General features: G+C 29.9%; 6 protein-coding genes across 13 annotated transcripts in view; 3 read left to right on the top strand and 3 right to left on the bottom strand.

The window, feature by feature from the left end:
* The first annotated feature begins 714 nt into the window (after positions 1–714).
* LOC106792296 (WD and tetratricopeptide repeats protein 1-like) lies at positions 715–4640 on the top strand. 3 transcript variants are annotated; one of them, XM_014758619.1, is made up of 14 exons: positions 715–871; positions 1277–1377; positions 1474–1604; positions 1680–1791; positions 1934–2317; positions 2397–2502; positions 2614–2793; positions 2915–3030; positions 3164–3291; positions 3399–3479; positions 3591–3733; positions 3813–3960; positions 4058–4250; positions 4349–4640. In XM_014758619.1, exons 2-14 carry the CDS (start codon positions 1309–1311, stop codon positions 4562–4564), a joined length of 2007 nt encoding a protein of 668 aa, XP_014614105.1. In that variant the 5' UTR covers positions 715–871; positions 1277–1308; the 3' UTR covers positions 4565–4640. The 3 variants fall into 3 exon arrangements, with proteins under 3 accessions (XP_014614105.1, XP_014614104.1, XP_014614106.1); XM_014758618.1 differs by having other exon boundaries at positions 715–925; XM_014758620.1 differs by having other exon boundaries at positions 715–925; positions 1248–1377.
* Positions 3546–7182, bottom strand: LOC106792298 (Bardet-Biedl syndrome 5 protein homolog). Of its 2 annotated transcripts, none has more exons than XM_014758622.1 (9): positions 6737–7182; positions 6359–6507; positions 6238–6287; positions 6024–6151; positions 5809–5944; positions 5617–5718; positions 5325–5516; positions 4961–5230; positions 3546–3631 (listed from the first exon to the last, which is right to left on the bottom strand). In XM_014758622.1, the coding sequence occupies exons 1-8, from the start codon at positions 6775–6777 to the stop codon at positions 5021–5023; spliced, it is 1008 nt and encodes a 335-aa protein (XP_014614108.1). In that variant the 5' UTR covers positions 6778–7182; the 3' UTR covers positions 3546–3631; positions 4961–5020. The 2 variants fall into 2 exon arrangements, with proteins under 2 accessions (XP_014614108.1, XP_014614109.1); XM_014758623.1 differs by having other exon boundaries at positions 6247–6287.
* Positions 7183–7253: 71 nt separating this feature from the next.
* Positions 7254–10113, bottom strand: LOC106792297 (transmembrane protein 184C). The gene is made up of 7 exons (XM_014758621.1): positions 9790–10113; positions 9399–9700; positions 9280–9316; positions 8924–9201; positions 8607–8813; positions 8285–8500; positions 7254–8205 (listed from the first exon to the last, which is right to left on the bottom strand). Exons 2-7 carry the CDS (start codon positions 9644–9646, stop codon positions 7902–7904), a joined length of 1290 nt encoding a protein of 429 aa, XP_014614107.1. The 5' UTR covers positions 9647–9700; positions 9790–10113; the 3' UTR covers positions 7254–7901.
* Positions 10114–10841: 728 nt separating this feature from the next.
* On the bottom strand, positions 10842–12024 carry LOC106792299. The gene is made up of 2 exons (XM_014758624.1): positions 11415–12024; positions 10842–11278 (listed from the first exon to the last, which is right to left on the bottom strand). The coding sequence occupies exons 1-2, from the start codon at positions 11897–11899 to the stop codon at positions 10945–10947; spliced, it is 819 nt and encodes a 272-aa protein (XP_014614110.1). The 5' UTR covers positions 11900–12024; the 3' UTR covers positions 10842–10944.
* Positions 12025–12409: 385 nt separating this feature from the next.
* LOC106792301 (PAB-dependent poly(A)-specific ribonuclease subunit PAN3) lies at positions 12410–17280 on the top strand. Of its 3 annotated transcripts, none has more exons than XM_014758627.1 (9): positions 12410–12903; positions 14357–14626; positions 14772–15029; positions 15169–15544; positions 15643–15759; positions 15829–16068; positions 16146–16428; positions 16562–16916; positions 17123–17280. In XM_014758627.1, the coding sequence occupies exons 2-9, from the start codon at positions 14549–14551 to the stop codon at positions 17237–17239; spliced, it is 1824 nt and encodes a 607-aa protein (XP_014614113.1). In that variant the 5' UTR covers positions 12410–12903; positions 14357–14548; the 3' UTR covers positions 17240–17280. The 3 variants fall into 3 exon arrangements, with proteins under 3 accessions (XP_014614113.1, XP_014614111.1, XP_014614112.1); XM_014758625.1 differs by having other exon boundaries at positions 12410–13048; XM_014758626.1 differs by having other exon boundaries at positions 12410–13594.
* A 1913-nt stretch (positions 17281–19193) lies between these two features.
* Positions 19194–25788, top strand: part of LOC106792292 — an 18993-nt gene continuing 12398 nt past the window's right edge. For 2 of the 3 annotated variants that reach the window (XM_014758614.1, XM_014758612.1), the window contains exon 1: positions 19194–19323. The gene's annotated coding sequence lies outside the window, so the exon portion shown is untranslated. Of the gene's footprint in view, positions 19324–21298; positions 21400–25788 lie in introns of those variants that run through there. The other variant, XM_014758613.1, reaches the window with a different exon arrangement.

Here is a 25788-nt window from a genome sequence, read left to right as displayed (position 1 = left end):
TTAATAATGAGAACAATAATAATAATAATAATAATAATAATAATAATAATAATAATAATAATAATAAGAATAATAATAATAACAAGAATAATAGTAAAAGAATGAAATTAGATCATATAATTAATATAATTTATTTAATAAAACCTAGAAGGATAATTATTTGCAATGGTACTTTGTTAAATTAGGTTATTTTGTTAATATGTTTATTCTTACGAGATCAATTATATAGAAAAAATACAAATTCTTTACCTGATTTGTCTTTAAAGATATTGTATAACTAAATTTTAACTTTGTAACCACTTCTAACGATAAAATAAAACAAAATATACAATTAAATGAAATTTCCAATGAGTCCGATTCGAAAAGACGCGAAAACCGTTACATTGTAACCGCGTTCTACGTTATCAACGAATTAACTACTAAACAAAATGGAGAAGCTAGATAAATCGTTTTTACTCTGTTGGTAATTCGATAAAGTAGGTTTCTTTACTGATTGTGAGATATAATATAAAAGATTGCATGTAGAAAAGATAAGGAAAATATTAATAATAATTTTAATTATAAATGTAATTTTGTTAATAGAAACAATATAAGATAACTATTTTAGTTTGTATGACTTTTTTAGTCGGAAGAAAGATTGATTCTACTGGCGGGAAAAGCGTGAATTTTCAAAATGCATCGGTAGGAAATTCTTCATTTTCAGATTGAGAGCACTGCTTCTGATACTCAATGGTGGAAATGCAACGTTAATCAGTGTTTTTTCACGGCAGAACTTGTAAAGAATATTTATTTTTATTCTATTATTTACGAAAGAGAATGAAATATGGTGATTTTGAAAATTACTATGTCAACGTGAAATAAGACTGAAAATGTTAGTATGGGTTTCTTTATATTAATTAAAATATGTCGTAAATTTTGAAAATAGGTAAGTTGTTATAATCACCCTTAATTTACTCTGATTAACTGTTTTCCTATCGGTGCTTATATTATGAATATCTTTAACATTTGCAAATTTTAGACCCTTGCATAGAATATTACCTTGACCTCTGTATTGAACATTTGATTATGTTCTTGTATTTATAATATTGGTATAGTTGGTATGTTTTTACGATATTTCCTCCAATCATTAAACTTATTTATAATATTTTTTTAACATTTCTTTTTAAAAGAGATTTTACAAAAGTGAACATTTTCTTTTAATTATATAAGTAGCATTTATTTTATCTCTTCTTTCTTTCTCTTTTTAGTTACTGAATTTAATATAATACTATTGTAGATATTAAGAGACAGACGGTATACAAGATAATCATGGCAATGCATAGGCAAGAAAAAGATTACTACAAGCTTGTAAATTTAATCCGACAAAGGGAAATACAAGTATGATTTAGTCATTACTTGCCTTAATCTCTATTTATTTAAATTATTATTTTATCATTATTTCATTCTTTACTTATGCGACCTTATTTTCTATAGGAATCCATAGCGCATATGGTTTCTCAAAAATTGCACGTTACTGAAAATTTGATATTGCGATTAGGACTAGAAAAAGAATTAAATGGCCATTCGGGTTGTGTTAATTGTTTGGAATGGGATGAAACTGGAAAGTAAGTATTATTTATTTATTTTTCAATGAAATGAAATCAATGTAAATTTGGTGATAAATATGGTTATATTTTTAGGATACTAGCTTCTGCCTCGGATGATACAAATATTATATTATGGGATCCATTTCGTTATGAAAAAAAAGTAGTTATTCAGACAGGGCACCGTGGAAATATATTTTCTGTAAAGGTATTTCTATATCTATACGTAAATATGGTTAATTATTATGATTAATTTGTCAATCTGTTTATAAAAGCATTTGATTGATACTTTCACTTTGCTGACTTGAACTAAGTTATGACTCATCGTTATAATAAATATTCTTTTTTAGTTCATGCCAAAGACAAATAATAATGTATTGGTATCAGGGGCAGCTGATTGTAAAGTACGAGTGCACGATCTTAGTCTAACGGAACCCATCCTTGCATGCAATTGTCATCTAGGACGTGTTAAACGTATAGCTACGATAGGAAGTATACCTTCATTATTTTGGAGCGTGGCTGAGGATGGATTGGTCTTACAGTACGATATACGTGCACCACATACGTGTGAAAATACTGAGCCTAACGTACTTATAAACTTGGTCAATCATATGGGAAAATCTGCGGAAGGAAAATGTATCTCCATAAATCCTAAGAGACCAGAATTGGTAGCTGTCGGAGCTAACGATGCTTACATAAGGATGTATGATCGTAGAATGATCAAACTTTCTCAGGTTATGTTTATTGAATAATCATTTGTATGCATATCATTGGATAGATTAAAAAATATTGTCTATCTATTCCATAATACAGCTACCGATCGTTGACTGGGGCAGGAGGCATTTTGACTTCATTCGAGCTGGTGCAGGTGATCTGGAGGATAATGTACCATTGGGTTGCGCACAGTATTTTATCGCGGGTTCGTTCGTACGATCAGAGATAGCGTACGCGGCTCCTTTATACTTACTCCTCCTTTTTAATGCCTCCTACATGATCTCTCTAACGGAGACTATTCTTTTACATTAAATAGGCCACCTGCACTCACGTTCGCGTGACGGTAACAGAAGTCTTACAGCAACATATTTGACCTTTAGTGCCGATGGGAATGAATTGCTAGTTAATATGGGTGGAGAACAGATTTATTTATACGATATCAACAATACGAAAAATTCGAAAATATTTCAAAGTTATAATATTAAAAATATTTTAGGTAAGAAATAGAATAAGAATAGAGTTTACGCGTGTCTTTGTTTTTTTCTATTCCATTTAGTTCAGTCATTAAATTCTCAAGAAATGATGAATTCAATCAAATTCATTATCATTTTTTACAGAGACTAATGAAAATGATTCCAAATCAAAAAATGGTTGTATAGAAGGCTACGATGTTAATTTTGCTAGTAAAAATATTAGAACTCTGCCTCATCATGTCGAAGATTTAAAGCGTCAGGTATATTATACATCATATCAATTGAATTTGTTTGTCTGTTACTATTATACGAGTTTCTTCCTCTTTGTTCCTTTTCCTTTTTCTCTTTCTCTTTCTCTTTCTCTTTCTCTTTCTTTTTCTTTTCTTTTTATAGGCTAACGAAGGCTTCGAGCAACAAAAATATACTATAGCAATCAATTTATATAATAAAGCAATTAGTTACTGCCCCACGGCAGCTGTACTTTTTGCTAATAGAGCTGCAGCATTTATGAAACGTGCTTGGTAAGTAAAAAATTATTAATATTACTATCCATAATTACACAGTATAGGTACTATTACACTTGAATAGGTTATTTATTTAATTATCGCTATATTATTGCAATTTACAGGGATGGCGATACTTATGCCGCTTTACGCGATTGTCGGACAACTTTGCTTTTTGACCCACAACATGTGAAGGCACACTTTAGGTTAAAAAGACAATTTCTTTTATTCTTCCATAATTGACAATGAAATCAAACTTACACAACCATTCCGTTTTTTTATTTGTTTTATTTTTAACATATGTACGATATTTATAGGTTAGCACGATGTTTGTTCGATCTTAATAGGTCGGTAGAAGCTGAAAAAGTTATTAAAAATTTCCTATATAAATTTCCTGAATACGCATCCAATTCTGCATGCAAAGCTTTGAAAATGGATATTAAGGAAGCTATTGATTCTGGTTTGTTTGCAATAACTAAAGAACTTCAAAGATATCAATTTTGATCATCTAACAAGAAATCTACATTTTCATTTTTTAGGTAGAGACATTGATAGTTTTGAACAAGAGCTTTCACGTATCTCAGGCTATGAGAAAGAATGGAGAAGCAATACTATAGATTATAAAATGAGATTTTGCGGTCATTGTAACACTACAACCGACATAAAAGAAGCCAACTTTTTTGGAAAGTATGTAAAATATATATAATCATTGATATGAAATAATATATAATATTAAATTCATCATATATATATATAATGAAAATTATATTGAATTTTACTCAAGCAATGGACAGTATATAGTAGCCGGATCGGACGATGGTTCCTTTTTTATTTGGGATCGGAATACAACAAATATTGTACGCGTATTAAGAGGTGACGATCGAATTGTTAATTGCCTTCAGCCACATCCATCGACGTGTTTATTGGCAACAAGCGGTATAGATCCAGTTATCAGATTGTGGAGTCCGCTTCCAGAAGTATTTTCATATTTCATATATATATATAAATTTTATTTATAAAATTAATTATACGAAGAAAAAGACGAAAACTGATTTTTCATTGAAATAAATTTTAGGATGGCAGTATCAACGACAGGGAAATAAAAAATTTAGAAGACGCCGCATTAGCAAATCAAATACGTATGAATAGAGATCCATTTGAATTAATGCTCATTAATATGGGTTATAGATTACCAGTCGGACAACCCGAAGAGAATAATGAACCTAATGAAGAAATCGATGATCAAAACGATCAACCGATTGTTCATCCTTTAAATTGTAGACCAAGTTAAGCCTTTGAAAAAAAAAAAAAAAAGAAATAACAAAAGTCGATCATTTGATAAAATTTGGTCATAAAAAAATGTTGCACGCCTTATATTTGTAATATATCTTATTCCATTTTGTTTCTCTTTATGCTCTTCTTGTATAAATATTATTAATATGATTATTATTATTATTATTATTATTATTATTATTATTATTATTATTTTATGTTTGATATTAAGTATTTTGAGACTCTACGCACCATACATTCGTTCTACTCTATTTCGATTGAAGGATTCACTTATAAACAATAATGAAGAACAAGTGTACAGAAGAAGAATATTAATATATAGTCTTTTTGTTTTTGCAAATTGTATTTAATAAAATATATTATACTAGTTTTACTTTTTGTAAATTAATCTTACCTTTATTATATGCCAAGGGTGTCTATAAAAGAAAATATTCTTAATACGTAGAAAAATGAATCAAGTAGATGGAACAAGTTCCCATAAATTTTGTAAAGTGCTTCCTTCTCTGGGATCTTCTATAGCTAATCCTAAATAATTTGAGAAATTTGCTTTCCTTTGCATGAAGCCTCCTTCAAAAAAATAATACCCAAAAGCATCTGAAATGTCAGCCTGATTATCTTGTATTTCATTGAAACGTTCTGGGTGAATCTCTTCTTCCATCGGTCCCTGGACACAATTCGATCTTTATATATTTGACCAAAAAATATCTAAATATATTTTATCTAATTATAAAATTTATATTTATATAGAATAACTTTACCTGATATTCAAGAGTGTAGTCTACACCAAAGATTGGTGACTTATTATACGCTGTTATTAATATATTTATTTCTTTATGAAGAGTATTAAGTTTTTGTGCTGGATTTATACGAAATCCTAATATATATCCACCATTATTTTCGTCGCTTAATATTACTAAAGTCGGCCCAAATTTCGAATTTCTAATTGTAACCTAAAAACGATTAACATTTAACAAACCAGTGACACACGTCAAACAAATATCATGAAAACTATCTCTATATAAACAGATGTACCATTTATCGATCACTTACGCTAGCAATCGATAGGTATGGTATCGATACATTAAATTGATTATTCATATCTGCAAACCATACAAGTCGAATATTCGTAACGATTAAAGTTCCGACATTTCCCTAAAATATTATTATTAATGTTATTTTGTTATTATTATTTTGAGAAGAAAAAAATAAATGGAGAAATATATAAAATTAACAATATGAAACCTGCTCCACAGATAAATTCCATACGTCTGGTGAACTGGAATGAACTTTTTCATATGGCAACAAAGTCAATCTATTTTCATTAATAATACCACTTCTTAATTTAATTTCTCGATAAATTTTGGATGACGTATAAGCTCTGCATAAAAATTACTTGCTTTTATTTTTTAATTATTATTCAAAGTATCCTATTTATAATAAAGCAAACAAAATCACACCTATATACACCAATAACTGAGGTATAATGTCTAGTACTTTTCGAATCTAAATTTGTGAATATAAATTCATATTGACTATTTCGAAAAGACGTTAAAATGTGTAAGGCTTGTGTGTATCCACCTTTAATCTAAAATATTACACACAAAAATTATATGTATGTATACCATAATTTCTGATAATTTATTTAAACCCCTAAACGAGAAGAACACTTACTGTACTTACAGTTTTTGAATTGATTGTAACGAAAGTATTGAAACCAATACCTGAGAAAACGACAAAAGTTAAGCATCATTTTTTTGTTTCTTAAATTGATAAAATTTCATTTCAAACATACTTAAATTAATTCTTGGTAAAGACAAAGAATGCCATAAAATTCGCAGATTCGTTACAATTAATCTCCCATTGTCACCAGAATTTCCTTTCGTGTCTTCTATTAGATCGAGTTTATCTACCATCATTTCACCAGATCGTAATTGCATTTGACTAAATTTAAAAGAACAAATAATCGATGTAATTATTATCCCTATTGCTACGATTTGTTTCATATTTTGTAATATATTATCATATAGTAAACGCTAAAGAATAATTCTTAATATAAAGAATAAAAAAATACCAAAGATAAAATTAAAAAAAATATCGCAGAAACAAAGAAATAACAATTTTTTAAATATGCCATAGCTTTATGAAATTATTATTGTGATAAAATAATTACGTGTAAAATACATCAAATCTTATCTCTTTATCTTGCCACATTATCACGTATTTGATAAAGTTTTAAAAACCTATAAGAAGTTTAAGTGATAAACTTGATAAAATACTTCAAGTAAGATGTTCTTCATCGATGTCTCTTAATGCTATATTTGTATTATAGTTTACGCACAACGAGTACTGCCATATTGCATAGTTGCCAAATATGGCGTCAATTTTTTAATTTCATAACATAACCTCACATATCTCTTACGCAAATATAAACAAAATATATCGATCTTATGCTATACGTATAGGAAAATGTATAATTTTACATATTCTTTCAAGCTGAAGATATGCGTTGAAAACATAATTAGAATTAAAAATAACATGCAAGTATTTTTAAATAATTTATATAAACATATACCTAAATAAAGCTATTCGCATACTAAGGTAGGCAATGAAATATGTGTATATGAAATAATTTATAATATTACAACTGAATTATAATTCATTCATTAACAACGTAATTAAATGTAACATTAAACTCCAATAGGTACTTTTTAGATAATAAATACTATTGATCCTTTAACGGCATGATATGTGTAATTTAAATTTAACGTGAACTTTTAATTTCCGGACTTTTAATTTGTATGTTTGCTATAGAAATACAAAGAATTTACAAAAGAAAAATATCACATATCTTGCAAAAGCAATATTAGAAAATATCGTAATACATATGCTACTGTATAGGCGCGCGCATAAACATACACATACATCCACCCAACGCGAAAAGTAGACTCTAAATAAAATTTGTTCTATGTAAGGAACTAATATACGTATAAACAATATTTGGTAATATCATTGGTAACATAAAAATAATCAATTCTATTAAATAAAGATACCGAAAACTATGTTTACATCATTTATATTGTTATTGTTGTTTTATCAAATCCTTGTTTTTATACCTTACAAAGGTAGATTATTATTACTATTATTATTATTATTATTATCACTGTTATTCTTGTTGTTATTATTATTATTATTCTTATGAGAATTTGTACAATCGTATTTTTTCTTCTTTTTGTTTCGTTTCATTTAAATAACATATAATGTCGATTGATGTAAAGAAAGTATAATTTTGTCCAATTAAATATTCTTACTCACATATGAATGATTTCGACACAGAATTATGTACTTATGCTATTAGTAGTATGCTGCGTGTCGATATTTATGTCAGTTGATATAGAAAAACTATCACCAGGATTATTATTCTGCCCATTTTCAGCTGTATTATAGCTAGAAAATGAACAAGCTGGTGCACTTCTAGGCATTGCTGCTGCTGCTTCAGGAAGAAGCGATGTACGTTCTGTCGCGCTTCCCCATGCTTGTTGATAAGCACTGCGTCCTCTAATTCTGCGACTTAGGGATGATCCAACAACTCCTAAATGTTCCTTAATATCGTTATGTACATCGGAAACATCCCACATTGCTCTAAATAAAAATAAATATATGTATATATAACATTTGGTTAATTAATTAAAATTGAATACCAGCGATGTTTGATTAATACCTAAATGCATCCCACCAAGCTTGACTCTGTGCTAAATTTACAAATGGTTTATATGTAAAACTGTAGTGATGCGCTATGGCAGCTAAAAACATTTCGATACAAATTAAGAAATCTTGCAATTTGGAAGATATATTTCTTATATCGTGTGTGTCCACCGTCTTAAATATACTTGATATTACATCAAAGTATACTAATAGAGCTATTATAACTCCTTGACTGTAAGAAAAAGTGAAAAGAATTATATAATTAGGTAAATCATTGTTTTTCTTTCTTTTTCTTCTTTCTTTTCCATTTGTAAAAAAGCTAACATTAAAAAACTTACAAAAACGAAAAGAAAACGACTGCTTTAATACAGAAAAACTTCCCAATTGGTTTCATGGGTTTCAGAGCTAATGAATTAGCACGATAGAAAAGAACTAAGCAATACATTGCAATAAACTGGGACAAATTATTTAGAGCGATCATGTATGGAAAAGCAATATCTGCTCTGAATTCTCCTTCTCCGTAAACTCCATTTAGTTCACATATACTAAAAAGATATAATAATATCAAATATATTAGAAGCTAGAAGATATTTCTTGACCTAAGCGAGCTATTTAAATAAAAAATATTATCCCTTATTAATTCCATGATACTTACAAAGATACTAAAGTTGATATAGGCCTAACTGCTGTGTATTGCAAAATACCATGTTTGCACATATGTACAAATTCTCTTCCCATCTCCCAATCAGGAAGACAACATAAAGGAAACATATGATGTACCTGAGGAGACATTTCCAGTCTATGTTCTAATTGATGATCCGCGTTTAGGTAGGCCAACAGATACATCATGAAATTATATATTACGTATGCCTCATAACACTCTCTTAAGCTATCAACATATATACTGCCCTCGGGATAGACAAGCCCCAACCACTGAAACGTCAAACGAATAAAAATACATATATATGTTCAAAATACATATCTACTTAATCTAAAGATTACCCAACTTACAGCATTAACCGCATAAATAGGTACCATCCATAATATTCTAAACAAAATGATAATATTTGCTAAATTATTTCTATATATGAAAGAAAATGATAATGAAATATATAAATACAATAACATACCTAATGATATATTTTTGTAACCTAGGCTGAGTGTAATATATCATATGTTGGACGATTTCGTAGAAAGCTATTGGCAACGCCAACAATACAAATCCTCCACCCACCAATGCACCTTGGTCTTGTTTTTGAAAACCATTCTTAATAGAATTAGCTATTAAGACTGGTACTAATATAACAATTAAGAGAGCATAAAGACAAGTCAAAACTGGTAATATCCATAATCTCCATCGTCTACAGATTGAAGCCATTGTTTTTCTATGATGTACACTATTTCACATACTTTAATAAAATAAGCCCTTGCACTGAAAATAAAAATAATAGATACTTCTTTATATAGTCTTCTTATAACTATGAATCGTTGATTGAACAAATATTAAAGTCAGAGTCTAACATTTTTATCACTCAGCCGATAAGATGTTATTTACTTTCGTCAAAATCGTACAATAGGTTAACAACGTTCATCGTTAGAGAATAAAAGTTTATAAAGATACGTAAACACTCCAGTCATCGATATATTCTTGATCAAATCGTGAATAGGTTAAAACATTAGGAGAAATCCTTCAACAATGACAGTTCGATGTCAATCATTTTAACCTCTTCTTTCGAACAATCTTCAATTTGACAGTTCTATCTACTAACTAATTATTCCTTCTTTAAATTCATTGTATTTATCTATAGGACATAAATCTTCTAAAAATACAATGTTTTATCAAAATATATATATATATATATGTATATATATATATATATGTATATATGTGTGTATATATATATGAAAGTATATAGAGCATATATAAAAATATTATTTGCAAAGTAACAATTCTACCATCGCGAACATGTACTTTATAGATCGAAAAAAATTAACATAATTAAGTACAACGTAGTGCGTGCGTCCCTGTAACACTACTAAATTGCACATCGATAGTACTAATATCGAAAAAAAACTGACCAATAATTGCGTTCCTTTTTCTAAAGATCGCTTTTCAACCTATCTTTCAATTATCTAATAATTAGATAAAGTCTAATATCTCTACCGATTATCGATTATCGATTTCTACATAAAGATAAATAAATGTAAATATTGAACTTTTTTATTCGATGATTCACTGAGGAAGCGGAGGAACGAGTTTTTATGAGTTTTTGATAAATGATATAATATATTTGTTTAATTTTCATTTTAATTAGTTAATAATAAGTGATGCGCATACGCGTGTATTCGATGCTAGAAGAAAAGAATTTTGAAATATAATAAAAGCCGTAATATGATTAGATTCTATACTAGATTCTTATTGGTTAGTACTAGTAGTGACATAAAAATTGCCCAATCAACATTCAATACAAACAATTTATCTTCACATGTTACACTTTTTGTCTTTAAGTGCAACAATAAATGTGCTTTACTTTAGGTGTATACGCATACAAGATTTATGACGAATTGTATACTTTATTAGATTATATAATGAAAAGAATTTCTATTTATTTATCTATATGAGTATATGTACATTACATTATTGTTGCATTTTGTACAGTAACTACATAGTGCCGTTTATTTTATTAGTTCATCCGAAGAAGATACAGTAGTTATGTTTTCATCAGTTTGCGATACTTTTGCCAATCTAGCCAACATTTTTTCTTCCTTTACTTTCTTTTTAGCTTCCTTCAATTTCTTTTTTTCAAGCTTCTCTTTTTCTGCCATAGCTGCTTTAAATTTCTCATCGTGTACAGACACGAGTAAACCAAGCTCATCTCTAACTTCTTCTATTAAACGATCTTTACGTTTCTTCGCTTCTAATATATCTGCTTCTTTCTTGGCAACTCTCGCATTTAAATCATTCATCCATTTATCTAATTTGGCCATTTTTTGAGATACATCAGCTTCTCTAGAAAATTTTGTAATACCCTTAATATATGAAAGATAAGATTTTGTTCTCAAAAAGAAACAAAAATAAAAACAAGATGATAAAAAGGAAGCTATCAACTTTAAAAATTATACAAATTATACAAAGTATATGATACCTAGCCCTTATTGCTTCTGCATTTTTTATATTTTTCTCTTCTATCCTTGCCCATTCTTCTTGAATACTATACGGATAAGCAACTCTTTCGTATTCTTTCATATCGTTGACTTCTTCTGGGGTTGGCCAGGCAAACCCTGCTGGTTCTTCAACCGCTTTCATACCATATCTACCTAGCATACGCTTTTTATATTTGACAGTATTATGGTACCACTCTTGGGCTTCGTCATAAGGACGCTGTCCAAATAATATATTTCTATGCGCTTTATTGAGTCTCGATTTGTTCCTTTTCTTTTCAATTTCAATATATTCTTCTTCTTGATAAGTATCGTAAACGGGTGTCTCCTCAGCAGTCTCATAAATGGATTTTTCACTACCAACAATAATATCTTTCTCTACTTTTGAAGCAAAATATCTACTGCTTAATACATTTTGCATACGTATATATAAAGATGTATTTAAATTAAATAACATTTTTAGACTCATCTTTTTTTCCGTTTTAATATACGTTTTGTTAATTCATCAGACACAATAAAGTTATTATAATAATATAATAAGTTGCTTTTATAGCCTAAAGTATCTTAAATACAACATTATTTACGAAAACGATAGAGTATCAAACTATACACAACTATCTTTCATCGATAATAATGTTACAATGTTACTAGATAAAACATACGTCTTGTAAATTATTTTTCCAAATGATTAATTAATGTACCAGAAACATTAAAAAGTTGTATAAACATTTATTCCGTTATTATTATCTAAATAATATATTATTTTCATTTTCTCTTTTCTAATCTAATAATTGTCATCAAAGATGAGGATATTGCATCCAATCATATCGTAGAATCATTTTCACGTAAACCAATCGAAATCAAGATTATCGTATGTAGAGGAAAGCAATTGGACGAAACGATCGAATAAAATTCTATCTATATAAATACATTCAATATTATATCTAGAAAGTAGGAAAATTAAGATCAAGAAAAAGACAGATTTTGTCGTTGATAAATATTTACAAATAAAATTACGATTAGAGGTAATTAACGAATGCGTGTGTGCGTGTTGTATGTATATTGCGCGCGCGCGCGCGTGAATTATATATTATTGTTAAATCAAATAATCCAATAGTTTTTTTGACATAAGAAAATTTCTTTTTTGAATATTACTTTGATCATATAAATAAGAGCAAAGTCACGTAAAACAGTTCGTATGCTCATAAACATATTCGGTATTGTTTCTTAACGATGACGTTAAAACGCTCTAATATAATTCGAAAAATTAATATATTATTATTAACCGCGTGGTTCTTAAGAAGATAAGTTGTGATTTTCTAACGACAACGACACGGCGACAACGACCGTGGTGGTAACAGTAACAGTAGCAGTAGTAGTAGCAGTAGCAGAAGCCGAAGCCGAAGTCGAAGCCGAAGTTGAAGCCGAAGCAGTCAACGATAGCGGACAGCTGCGATCGAAGGACATGAATAGGTGTGACAAGGAAGGAGATAGAAATAAGAGTGTTTCGGAGAAGGCAAAAGGGAGAAGGCCATAAATACGCAAGATTAGAACCTTTTCATCATTACTTCTCTGTCCTTTGTGTCTGGATTGAACGCAGGAAACATGTTATTAAACGGTCAGACTGCAATCATCAAGTTTCTTCCAAAATATTATCTTTTCGACTATCTCTCTTGTATTCGAATGAAACGATAAAGAAAGAAAATAAAAAGCTCATATCAGTTAATATAATATTTTCGCGCCGTACGTTAACCGACGCGATCTCTCTTTCTCTCTTTGTTTTGTGTATAGTGACAAGGAACAAGATTAATGTTAACTTGGCATACCCTTTCAGAGCGACCCTTTTTTTCTTTCTTACTTCTTTTTTTCATAGATAACGAGCTCTTACGCCGTTACGGTTATCTCTCAGGAGCTGCGAATGGTTATTTTATTTTTATTTTTATTTTCTTCTTCTTCTTTTTTCCCGCGCTAGAAACTGATGCGCTTAGGCCTTACGTTAGATTGAACGCGCTAATTCGAAGAGAAATTCAGTCAAGTCAAGGTTATATGCGTGCGTCTCTTTTCCAATGTGTATTGTCAAAATCAGCTGCCATTACTACTATAGCGTGTTGTACTTACGTACTTAGGACACTATTCTCGTCGTCGTGGTCGTCGTCGTGGTCGTGTGAGCGTCATGTTTCTTTTACTTTATGATGATATATCTACTACGTACTTTCTGTCCCCCGTTATTATTTATTATTTTAGTTCATTTATTTACATTACTGTTTGATTCGTGGCAAGACATTTTACAGCGTTCATTCTCAATCGAAAAATTATTATTTTTTACATTTCATTTGTAAATGATTCTTTTCTTTCCTTTTATTTCCCTTATTTTTCTGCATGTAAATGTAAATAATGCAAGGATTTTCCTTCTTTTTTCTTTTTCTTTTTTTTTTTTTTACTTAGCATAAGATAGTATTTAAGAGTGTTGACGATTTTTTCTTGTTGTTTTATTACTATTATTATATAATGCAAATCTTATTTAGTTAACATATTAAATATATGTATAATATCTTTGTATATTTTATTCTAAAATAATTAAATTTGTTTCTTGTATAAAAAGTAATATCTTCAAAGTTTATGCGATGCTAACTGTCATAAACATTTAATAAAACATCTGTAGAATACTATGCAAAGAGAATTGAAAACTAGATATATATATTGGTTATAAAAGAAATTTAATTTTATAGCAATATTCGCTAATTTTTCTTTATAATGTGTCTATTTATTTTTCATTTATGCATAATGCATTCCCTTTTGCAGGATTTTCTTATTTAATACTTCTATGATTAAAGAAAAACTATACATCTATGCATAAACATAGACATATTCTTCTGTGCTCGTGTATGATTCTTTGTTCTTTATATACGTATGAGATCTGTTACAGATTGAGGAAGAGAAATCAAAGTGTACAAGCATAAAATAAAACAAAGGAAATATTGAGATTGATTATTCCTGCCTTGCCTTTGCTTAAGGAATAAATAAGCAAGCAATTGTATTAAAAAAGAATTATAGTTCTAAGAGGGAGCAAAAGCAAAGATTAAACGTAATAGTGGTAAATGCGGTGGTTGAAGGAGATATGGACCCATCAATGTTCGTTGCTTACACCCCTCAAACAAATGGAGTTCCATTGGAGTCCAAACTTGCTACCTACATGGTATTAATATAATTTTCATTCCGCTATAATATATATGTGAGAAATACAATAATATCATCAATCATCAAAATAATATCATTATTATATATATATATTGTGTGTGTATAGTATTAAATTATACTTAATAATATTTGTATTCTGATAGAATCGTCAAAGTCCTGGGACAACATTAAATGCTAATGCAGTAACAAAACATCTATCCAATCTTTCCCTTGACTCGCAGAAGAAAGTAACTGCCAGCCCAGAATTTGTACCAGGGAGAGGTTTAACTGGTAGCAATAGCAGTTCCCCTAATCTTTTTAATAATTCTTATCACTCCCAAGAAAATGTAGGTGGCACAACTTATTTTTATCTTGGCAATGCTGCCACAGATGCCGTTGGAGGGGAAGAGGGAACGGATGGCGTAAGTTATTTTCCAAAACATGTCTTATCATTGTTTACAGTTAAGAGATTTACATCAATATTTCTGAGAGTGTAGATTTTGAGAAAAAATACATCTACATGTTATTCTATAAAATGACCATTGCATTTTATTGATTCAGATTGCTACTATGGGAACAGGTCAAGCAGGCTATGTATATCCGGGTACGCCGGCTCATTTGCAACCTGTCAAACCATCCAAGACTTCTTCATCAAGTAGCTCCTCTGCCCCTTCCACACCCCCGCCGCAAGCAGCTCCTAGCTATTTTATCAGTGAAAGTTTACGAATGGACATTCTTCAAAAGAATGCATTAGTATTAGCTCAACCCGATATGGTGAGATTTCCTGATTTACCAAATGAGGTAGACAATTATCACGAGTTATGTCCATTGGAACCTACCCATAAGCCAACTTCTACGGTACTTGGATATCAAACTTCGACGTATAAAGCAACCAGTATAAAAAGTGGTACACGTTATTGTTTACGTCGTGTTCATGGTGAGTACCAGCGCAATCGTATTAAACATATTCTTATTGTTATATCTATTTCTCTATTATAGAAATTATATTATATACAATTCTTGAAATGTCCTTAGATTTCAGACTCGCAAATACAAAATGTATGGTTTTGGTCGATATGTGGAAAAGACTAGCGCACACTAATTTAGTTCAATTAAGAGAGGTCTTTACTACTAAGGCCTTTGGCGATCATTGTGCGTAATTGACAATTATCAGTAACATATTTATATATATATATTTTGTCTAATTTAGTATCGTTACAGCCATGGTATTCGTATATGATTATCATCCTGGATCAGAGACATTATTAAACAAGCATTTTTCATCGACTGAATTGAATGGTTATACCGATCCATTTTCTTCGGATCCCAATGCTCCACGTCCGTATAGTCATACAAAAAATACTATTCTTAGGCAACAACATAGTAGTATGCTTCCTGAAAGTGTTATTTGGAGTTATATCATTCAACTCACTGCTGCCCTACGTGTAATTCATGCAGCTGGTTTGTATTTATTATTTTACTATCTAACAATACGCTTGTATCTTTACAATTATAGTTAAATAAAACGCGTTTGGCAGGCTTGGCATACAGGTGTTTGGATCCCACCAAAGTATTATTAACGTCACGTACACGGCTTCGTTTGAGTTGCGTCGCTATACCGGATGTTGTTACATTTGATGGAACTGCAACAAATCCACTTACACTCATACCTCATTATCAACAAGAGGATTTAATAGCACTAGGAAAGTTGGTATTGGCTTTAGCATGTCGCAGTCTTCTTGCCGTCCATCGCGACAATATGCAGGCCTCTCTCGAGCTCGTCGCACGATCTTACTCCACCGATCTTCGAAATCTTATATTGTTCGTATTATATATGTCTTTTGTCCCGAGTATGCCTAGTATTTCATATTGCTCTTATACTGCTTTGCATTTTCTATACATATATAAGAAAAACGAAATCTTACATCTTTTAAAAAAAAACATATTTCTTTAGATATCTACTTTCAAATCAAGCTCGAAGAAGTGTAACAGATCTCATGCCAATGATTGGAGCACGTTTTTATACTCAATTAGATGCTGCTCAACTTAGGTCTGATGTACTCGAGAACGAACTTGCTAAGGAATTAGAAAATGGAAGATTATTTAAGTTACTCGTTAAATTAGCTACCATTAATGAAAGACCAGAATTGAATATGGAACCTACTTGGGCAGAAACTGGTGATAGGTATATGCTCAAATTATTTAGGGATTATGTTTTCCATCAAGTAGCCGCCGATGGAAGACCTTGGTTAGACATGGCACATGTTGTCTCTTGCTTAAATAAGCTTGACTCTGGATCTCATGATAAGGTATAATTCACTAATTTTCTATATAGATATAAGATAGAATATATTTATACGTGTACTTTTTCATGACTATTTATATGTATATAAATGTTATGGTCAATGTAGGGAATCCGGGCATTCTATACAATGTCCGGATTTTTTACATTAACTGTAACATATATAAATCTATAATTATAATAACCCTATAGGCTTGTTTAATCTCATTGTAGATATGCTTAATGTCACGGGATGAACAAAGTGTATTAGTTGTAAGTTATGCAGAGTTACGACAATGTTTGGAAACTTCGTTTGGAGAATTGGTACAATCAACAAAAGATGCTGTCTAGGCCAATGATCTTTTCTTATTGGCTAGATACATACTCCGAACCATAAATGTGATATCACCATTTAGCGGTACTATCATTTTAAACTTTATAAATATATTTAAGAAAGTGTGCGAATACGACAGAATTCATGTGACGATATAAGAGAATGATCCAGTTTGTAAACATGATTTCAAAAGTCGCGAATCTGTAGATGGATATTTCTTCTCAATTATATTACATCTAACATACATAGGCAAGGGAATCATGTGATAAAATGTAAATTGGTAAAGGTTTGAATTTGCTGTGGAATCCATTATGGTACTATACAAAACAAAAGTGTACACACAACTTAATAATGCAAAAAGTCTTAAGAAATCTTAAGAAAACACCTAAACACTGTTGGTGTAATAGGTTAGAGATCTTAGTCTTTAGGATACAGCTGGTAAGCATTAATTTTGAAATAAATGTTTATTTTTGAAAGCAATCTTAATCTACGTTGTAGTTATTTCAGAATACAAATTAGTTTGTTAACAAGCATCGAAACTAGTTTCTTATCGATCCCAAACGTCTTTGAATTGATGAACGTTTTCTTCGAAATCGTCTTTGGTAGTCCGATGAAATTTAAAAATCATTCGAACATATTTGAAAATGTAGTAGTTTTGTTAGGTAAAAAGACTTCTATCCTTAGCCTCGTTTCTTCCCTCTTAGATCACTTTACGCGCGATCACTCAAACTTGATCTCATTTCCTCCGTACAATTGTACGTGTACGTATATATATATATGTGTGTGTAAGGGGCACGAATATTGATGTCATGGTTGATCATGAAATTCGAAGGAATAGTCAAGAAGTAGATGCGTTAACTGCGTTGACTCTCGGATCATCGCTCTTCACTTAAATTGTCTTAATACTTCTCGTGATTTGTTCCCCCGCGCTTTGCCACTTTTATGACAATCATCCTATCGTAGATTGAACATACTTGAAAGAGTATATTATATATATATATACATTAATATGAAAATATTTAATTCTATTTATATTCCTACGGATGGAGCCTGCTAACCCAAAGACATACGTCGTTTATAACAAAGTCCTCGTCTTATATATATATACGCAGGATATTTTTCTTCAAGATTAATAATAAGATGATACATACAAATCTCGAAATCTAATATTTTCATCTGAATTTTTATTATTTTTAGAGCATTCTAATATCAATTGTTAATGAATGAATATTAATTCAATATCCAACAATTATTATTATTTCTCCATTTCAAATATTAATTATTACCTTTTATACTATTACAATTACTATTATTAATTAAAATTACGACAATATTTTGATGTACAAAGTTGTTTATTAAGTTTCTAAATTTAACTAAATTTAATCTCTCTTATAAACCTTATAAAAAATAGAGAAGGAAGACCCATACTATAAATCTCAAACTAATGATAAGCAATAGATAAAGAAGAGTAATAAAAAGAGATTTTTTTTCTCTCTCTCTCCATCTATCTCTCTCTCTCTCTCTCTCTCTCTCTCTCTCTCTCTCTCTCTCTCTCTCTCGTGGCGTAAATGCGTATTGTTAAATGAACCGAGTCGAACGAGATGAATTCGGTGGTGGTTCAGTAGACGCTTGGAAAGGTCTAGGTTGTGGGTCGTTGTTGATGGTAGTATGGTGGCGTTGCCTGCTGGCGCAGTCGCATTAAGTCTTTGGTTGTCGTCGGCGGAGAGTTCGTTTGTGTCGTCGGTCCAGGTACGAAGAGCAGAGACAGAGGACAAAGACGTGCGCGCGAAACGTGAACCAATGACAATTAAAAATCAAGAGGAAAAAAAGAAACGAACGATAAATTAATCAGATAAATATATTTAAATAAACAAAACAAACCAAAGAAGACAAATAAATACATACATATATATTATATACATATATATATACATATATATACACCATAAAAAAAAAAAAATAAAAAGAAAATCCACAGCGTCTACAGATAGAAAAAAGGAAAGTGAGAGAGAGAGAGAGAGAGAAAGAGAGAAAGAGAGAGACAGAGAAGTCAAACTTGTATCACCGGTTCGTCTTTCGAGGAAGATCGACGCAACTCGAGGTAAGTTATCAAAGAAAAATTATTTTTATTTATTTAAATAATATATATATATATATGCAAACAAAAAATATCTACTGTTAAAATGCTCTCTATCTTCTTTTTTTATTTGATTTAAAAATATATAGAGAGAGTAAGAAAGAAAGAGAGGGAGAAATTGTAGCAACGTTAGTCTTAGGTAAGAAGATAGGTGTAAGCGATGATGGTGGAAGAAGGAGGTGAAAGAGGAGTTACTTGGATCGTCGTGGTATTTTCCTGAATGTAAAATCGGCTAGGTTTAGCTTGCTCTCACGCATCGCTCGCGTTGTCCATTGATTTTCCGCCGGCAAGACCCGCCCCATAAGAGAAGCATATTATGCTCTCTCTCTTTTATATATATATATATACAGTATACCCCCTTTTCGTAGAAAGTATCTCTTACCTCTTCGTACTATCATCTTCTTTAGACGAGTTTATTACGAAAAATAGAGTTTCTTATTGGCAGGATGGGAGAGAATGATAGCTAAGGGTTCGAAGGTCGTTATTTTTTTATGATGATACCGTCTAATACATTTAGTTTTTATTCAAGCTTTTCTTCGTCGTTCACATTTCTATTATTATTCTATTGTTATCTATTTATTTTATCGGTTCATTGGTCACATTGATTTTAAATTTATTTTTAATATTGATTTTTATATGTATTCTTATATACTTATGTGTATATTCTATAAGTTTTATCAATTTGTGAGTTAATTTTTCATTTTTAAAAGCTTTTGTTTATGAAATATTAATAAATTGTATATCAATGTATTGTTAACTTTACTGGATCTCTTTTGATATACATATATATAATATATTTCTTTGTTTTCCTTTTCTTTTTTTATTATCAAGTCGATATATTTGGTATCATATCAAAGTTACTTAATAATAAAGAATGAGCTTTTACTTCTTAAAAAAATAAATTAAATTTGTTAAAAGATTTAATATATACACATACATAATATAATTAGGAATATATACGTGATTTCGTGATCTTTGTTTTAAATCGATCTTTCTTTCTGATATCGATTCTCGAGGGAAGCATTCATATCTTTTCAAATATTATAATCTTTGTTAAACATAATTTTTCTTAATAAACATTATAATAGTCTTAAGTACGAAAGTACATGGATTCATATAGTGAGTGTCACTAAAAATCGTATGTGTTGACATAATTGTAAAAACGGAGGGAATATCCTGTTTTTTTCATATTTAACAGTTGTTCATCCTTTGTTTTTTTACTATTATCTATATTTTGTTTAATATCAGAAACAATTTAATATTCATTAAAGTAAGAATAATAAAAAGTAAATTTTGTATAAACATTAAAATATAACTTATAACACAAGTTAATTATAAAATTATTTTAATTCGATGTCTTTTGTTGCAGTTAAATTTTAAATTTGAAGTTGTCAAGCGCAGTGTCATTATGATCAAAGGTTTTATTTATTCTTCCGGATATCGAAATATATCGAAATATAAATAAGATATAATGTACGCGGGACATAAGTAATGTTTAAACAAAAGTATATTTATTTAAACATTAGATTATCTATTAATGGAATATTAAACAGTTTCGATTTGATATTTTATTAAATGAAAATTTTCAATTCGTGGTCATTACTGCGCAAAAACGTTAAAAAAAACCTAGTTTAGGTTAATTGAAACAATCCAATATATTAATAAAGTACATTATAATGTGCGATATACCTTAATTAATTATTAATTGATCGAAGAAAATGTATATTATTGTTTTAAAACATGGAGTATAAGTTCGACACATCATCCCACTTTGAAATCCCCCCCCCCATTAGACTATCATTTAGTCTTTTATGAAAGTCAGATAAAGTTTCTTTTATTTATTCCGAATATTATTTTTGTTATATATACATATGCACAACCTTCGGTGAGTTATATAAACAATATTCAATAAAAGAACTCTCATAGAGGACACCATGCCAGTCTAACGGTGGATTTCAAAGAGGACGGTGCATCAAACTTATACTCCGTGTTTTTAAACTACAATTAACATTTCTTTCGATTATTTAACAATCATTTAAGGTATGTTTAATAATCTAATGTACTTTATTAATATTTAGGATTGTTTAAACTAATACACATATTTTTTTTTAACGTTCTTGCGCAGTAATAACCTCGATTTGAAAATTTTTATCTAATAAAAATTAAATTGAAAATTGTGAAATATTTGAAGTATATTAATAGATATGTCCATTTTTCATTAAATGTACTTTATATTATTCTTACTTTAATGAATATTAAACTGATTCTGAAACTAAACAATATTTAAATAACAATAAGAACAAAGGATGATCAATTGTTAGACATGAAAAAAATCGAGTAATTTCCCTGTTTTATTTACCAATGTGTACTATTTTAACGTATGGGTGTTTACCTGTACATTATTTTCGTATTTGTTTAATTAACTTGTTATTAATAAAATTTACAAGTTAAACTTATTAAAAATATGTAATTAAGATATACTAATGTATTTATTTCTAACTTTTGTTCATTCTAAATACATTATATTAATAATTTTCAAGCAAAAATCTAATAGACATAACGGTGTACGATTTTAAGGGGACAATCACACTGTATGTGAGAATATCTAATAATAAAGGAAACGGAAAGATTGATAAAACTCGAGTTCGTTTATTTACTTTGCTATTCTCATATCTTTCTGTTTTTTTTTTCTCTCTTTCTTTCTCTTGCTCGAAAAAAGTTTACAAAATAACGCGTTTTTAACGCGTACGAATATTATCTATAGTTTCGAAACGTCTTCTATTCCATATTTCTATTCGATGGTTGCGAACTGCAAAGCAAAAACGTGATTCGTGCTACGAGTTTCTAGTTTTGGAATTTTCTCTCCCTTACTTTTTCATTATACTATCCTTTTCTTTTTTTTTAATCTAGTTTTTGAACCTAGTTACGTGAAAATTTTACATACATAAGTTTCAAAAAAGATTTTTTATTCTTTTTGTGTTATTTTTAAAAGCTTATCGTATATCCGTACGGATTCATGCGAAAGAGATCATTTTAAAATGAATATGATAACGTAAATTGTAGAGAAAAAAAAAATGTCATCTATCTTTTCGAATGTAATCTTGAGATGTGACACGATTTATTTAAGAAGAATATGTCATTTTTAAGATATTATATGGGTTAGATATTTATGAGGAAGAGATTACAAATATATTTTCGTATAGAAAATAAATTCATTTAAATGATATTTTAAATCATTTTTAAATTAGATAAAATGATTGAAATTAACGCGTTTATTCGAAAACAAATATCTATGCTGTCATTTATTATTGATTATATATTGAACATTTTTAACGAACACACATATAATAGAAATGTGATTTGTTTTGTTTCTTTCTTTAAAAAAAAAAACATTCTTGTCAATTTGGAGAATATCGGAAACTCTCAAAAAAAAAGACACAGGTTGCGATTGTCTTTAATTTTTTTTTTTTTTTGGTCACTCTTTTGCTCATACTCGAATTTAACACTCGCGAGAGAATATATAGTGCTTGGGACGCGACAATCCGGTCGACAAATTGCGGACGGTATTTATCGTCGTCGAGGGCGGCTCGAGTTACACGAGGGCAAATTGTTGGTAAATTGCTGGCAATACTTGTCATCGCTGTGAGAGGATCGAGTTAAGTTCCTGCAAATTGTTAGAGAGAGAGACAGAAATAAATATATATAAGATACATATATATAGATATATATATATATATAGAGAGAGAGAGAGAGAGAGAGAGAGAGAGAGAGAGAGAAAGAGAGAAAGAGAGTTTGTTCCTGGAGTTTCCTACCATTAACATGGATAATCTCGAAAATGCAACAATATCCGGCTCTTTGTAGCTCTCGATCGTACCTAATTGAGCTATTCACTAGAAGTTTCTCTCTCTCTCTCTCTCTCTGTTTCTGTCTCTCTAAAACGATTCGACTGATCTCGATCGTTTAAATCGAACGATTTTGAATTCTTATATTATTTTCAAATGTTATATTAAAATTGAACGGAAATGGACATATAAAAAAGATAGCTTAACGATAAGGTAACGACAATGAAAATAACTTTTTGTTTTTCGATAAATTTTCATTTCGTTATCTCCTTTTATCATTAATAATATGATAACACATGAGAATGTTATTGATTGCGATCAAATAATCATTCTCTCATCGTCATTAATATTTATTGTTAAATATAATTAATGAAATAATTTTCTACTCTATGACGACATCATTTCACCTCTTCACTCGATTACCCATACATGCATACATACGTATACTAATGATTTTCTCTCTTATCAGAGTTATCCTATTTGGATTACAGTGGATACTCGTTTTAAAGAACAAAGATAACCAAAATCTCTTTTGCGTTGCTTTGAATGGTCCTTTACTTTGATACATCCGTATCTCTTTAAACGTTAAACACATATACATAACATGCATGTATGCATATGTACACATACATATGTATACATACCATCAATAGCAACGGCAATAGCATCAGCTAACGCGTTTACTCGGCCAGAAATTCGCGGGAAGCTTCGATCTAGCAGGTGAGCGTAATTCTACGATGTAATTTAATCAACCTCGTTAAACGAGACACCTCGAATCGAAGCAAGTTTCAATTTCCTCTACTCTCTTCTCTCTCTCTATCTCTATCTCTCTTTCGTGTTTCTAACGAATGCTTCCATTTCAATGTGAAACTCATTGCAATCGAATTTTCGGGGAAGAATTGACTTATTGTTGTCATCAATCAAAGTTTTATAATGAAAGTAAAATAATGATGATTATGATTATTATTAATTTTCTTTCATTATTATTCGTTTAATCCGAATTTAATCGAGAGAGAGAGAGAGAGAGGGAGAGAGAGAGAGAGAGAGAGAGAGAGAGAGAGAAAAGATCGAGTTCACGAAACTGCATCCCAATACGTAAAGATACTCCTCACTATCTTTTGCATCCTATCTATTTCTTTTTTTTCTTCGGTTCTTTTCGAGTCTACAAAACGTGCATCTGAAAAATCAGGTCAGTGCACATCGTCACAAAGAATCTGCCGCTTTTGTGACGACGCAAGTATAGCACCGAGGTAATTTCGTAACACTGCATATAATTGCTTTCTCGAGTCGAGTCAAGTCAAGTCAAGTCGATTTTGCTTCCACGACTATGCGATCAACAACAAAAATTTGGTTTCTTTCTTTATTTTTTTCATTCTAATATATTATCATAGTTTTATTGAAATAAAAATTACCTATAATATTATTCTAATGTATTTTTAAAAGGAAGAATATATGAATTTCAAAATTTAAAGCAGAAATTCAACAAGAATATTCAACGGAATAAATGTTTTGCCTAATGAGATCGCCTAATCAAACGAAAATGGAACAAATAAGTTTCATCCGTTCTCCTTTAAGCTTCAATAATTGCTATGATATCGATCGACGAATCAGGAGAAAGATAATGCTTGTAATTTCTCATTTCGGTCCCGTGTCCAACGTTCACTGTTTGTCTTCCGTGTGAAAGCACATCCACCATCGATATTTATGTGTCCCCCTAATGTGAATTTCATCGAGAATAATCGTGTTTTCCGTGGTTCCAAACAAAACAGTACGATAAGCTAGATGTGAATTTTAGTTTAACGATGACGAATCACTCGATTTGTCTTATGCAACTTGCTACACGAAATTTTTACTTTGTTTTATCCCTCCCACCTATATAATTTATCATTATGTATTATAATAATAAATACATCTTTATAATTACAATTCATTTCAATAGGTATTTTAATATCAAACGATATTTAATATCAATCACAAATAGATTAAATGAATAATGTTATTATTCGTGTTATTCATTTTTCGAATAAAATTCAACACAAATTGTGATGCGCTCATGATTCCTGCGTAATCTCGAATTTTTTTTGTTTACTTCGTCGCAATACGATTACGATAGACATTAAACAAGAAAAGAGAATAAATGCATGTCTCATTTATCAATTATCTTTAACCTCTTAACGGTCACATGTATATTTTTCTCTTCTTACTGAGGCAGAAAAAAAAGAAAGAAAAAGAAAAAGAAAAAAATCACTTAACAGAAATGCCCAGAAATCTCATTTTTTAATGTGGTCCGCTACAAGAAAATATTTCTTTTATCAATACGATGAGGGGTAGATAATTCTAATCACAAAATATTATATTTGTTCTTTCGACACAAAAAATAAAACCAAAAAAGAGACGAAAAAAAGCATTGCAGCCCAGATGCATCTTTCATCATTCCGTTTCTTTTTTCTTCATCAAGTTCCCGTAACAAGTCGGTTTTTTTATGAGGTTAGGGTCAATTGTCAATTGAATATTGTATTAATATGTTATATTCAATTCCTAAAAGTCGTCTTCTACAAAAAAAAAAAAAAAAAAAAAAAAAAAAAAA

The sequence above is a fragment of the Polistes canadensis genome, unplaced genomic scaffold (genome assembly GCF_001313835.1).
Source record: "Polistes canadensis isolate GaletaPanama2010 unplaced genomic scaffold, ASM131383v1 scaffold_403, whole genome shotgun sequence".
Classification (NCBI taxonomy): Eukaryota; Metazoa; Arthropoda; class Insecta; order Hymenoptera; family Vespidae; genus Polistes; species Polistes canadensis.
Note: the sequence above shows the minus strand (reverse complement) of the source record. Positions and strands in the feature narration are given on the sequence as shown.

Bases quoted from the DNA above. Each gene is read 5' to 3' on its own strand.
- LOC106792296 (XM_014758619.1), top strand. From the start codon at position 1,309: ATGGCAATGCATAGGCAAGAAAAAGATTACTACAAGCTTGTAAATTTA. The intron at 1,792-1,933 runs GTATTTCTATAT...ATTCTTTTTTAG, and splicing joins GAAATATATTTTCTGTAAAG to TTCATGCCAAAGACAAATAA. The intron at 2,503-2,613 runs GTTCGTTCGTAC...TACATTAAATAG, and splicing joins CGCACAGTATTTTATCGCGG to GCCACCTGCACTCACGTTCG.
- LOC106792298 (XM_014758622.1), bottom strand. From the start codon at position 6,777: ATGTGGCAAGATAAAGAGATAAGATTTGATGTATTTTACAC. The intron at 6,508-6,736 runs GTAATTATTTTA...TTTTAAATTTAG, and splicing joins AGATTTGATGTATTTTACAC to TCAAATGCAATTACGATCTG. The intron at 5,231-5,324 runs GTAAAGTTATTC...AATTGTGTCCAG, and splicing joins ACTACACTCTTGAATATCAG to GGACCGATGGAAGAAGAGAT.
- LOC106792297 (XM_014758621.1), bottom strand. From the start codon at position 9,646: ATGGCTTCAATCTGTAGACGATGGAGATTATGGATATTACCAGTTTTG. The intron at 9,317-9,398 runs GTATGTTATTGT...CATTTTGTTTAG, and splicing joins TTACAAAAATATATCATTAG to AATATTATGGATGGTACCTA. The intron at 8,501-8,606 runs GTAAGTTTTTTA...TTTTTCTTACAG, and splicing joins GTCGTTTTCTTTTCGTTTTT to TCAAGGAGTTATAATAGCTC.
- LOC106792299 (XM_014758624.1), bottom strand. From the start codon at position 11,899: ATGAGTCTAAAAATGTTATTTAATTTAAATACATCTTTATATATACGT. The intron at 11,279-11,414 runs GTATCATATACT...AAAATTTTCTAG, and splicing joins GCAGAAGCAATAAGGGCTAG to AGAAGCTGATGTATCTCAAA.
- LOC106792301 (XM_014758627.1), top strand. From the start codon at position 14,549: ATGGACCCATCAATGTTCGTTGCTTACACCCCTCAAACAAATGGAGTT. The intron at 16,069-16,145 runs GTTTGTATTTAT...CGCGTTTGGCAG, and splicing joins ACGTGTAATTCATGCAGCTG to GCTTGGCATACAGGTGTTTG. The intron at 16,429-16,561 runs GTTCGTATTATA...ATATTTCTTTAG, and splicing joins GATCTTCGAAATCTTATATT to ATATCTACTTTCAAATCAAG.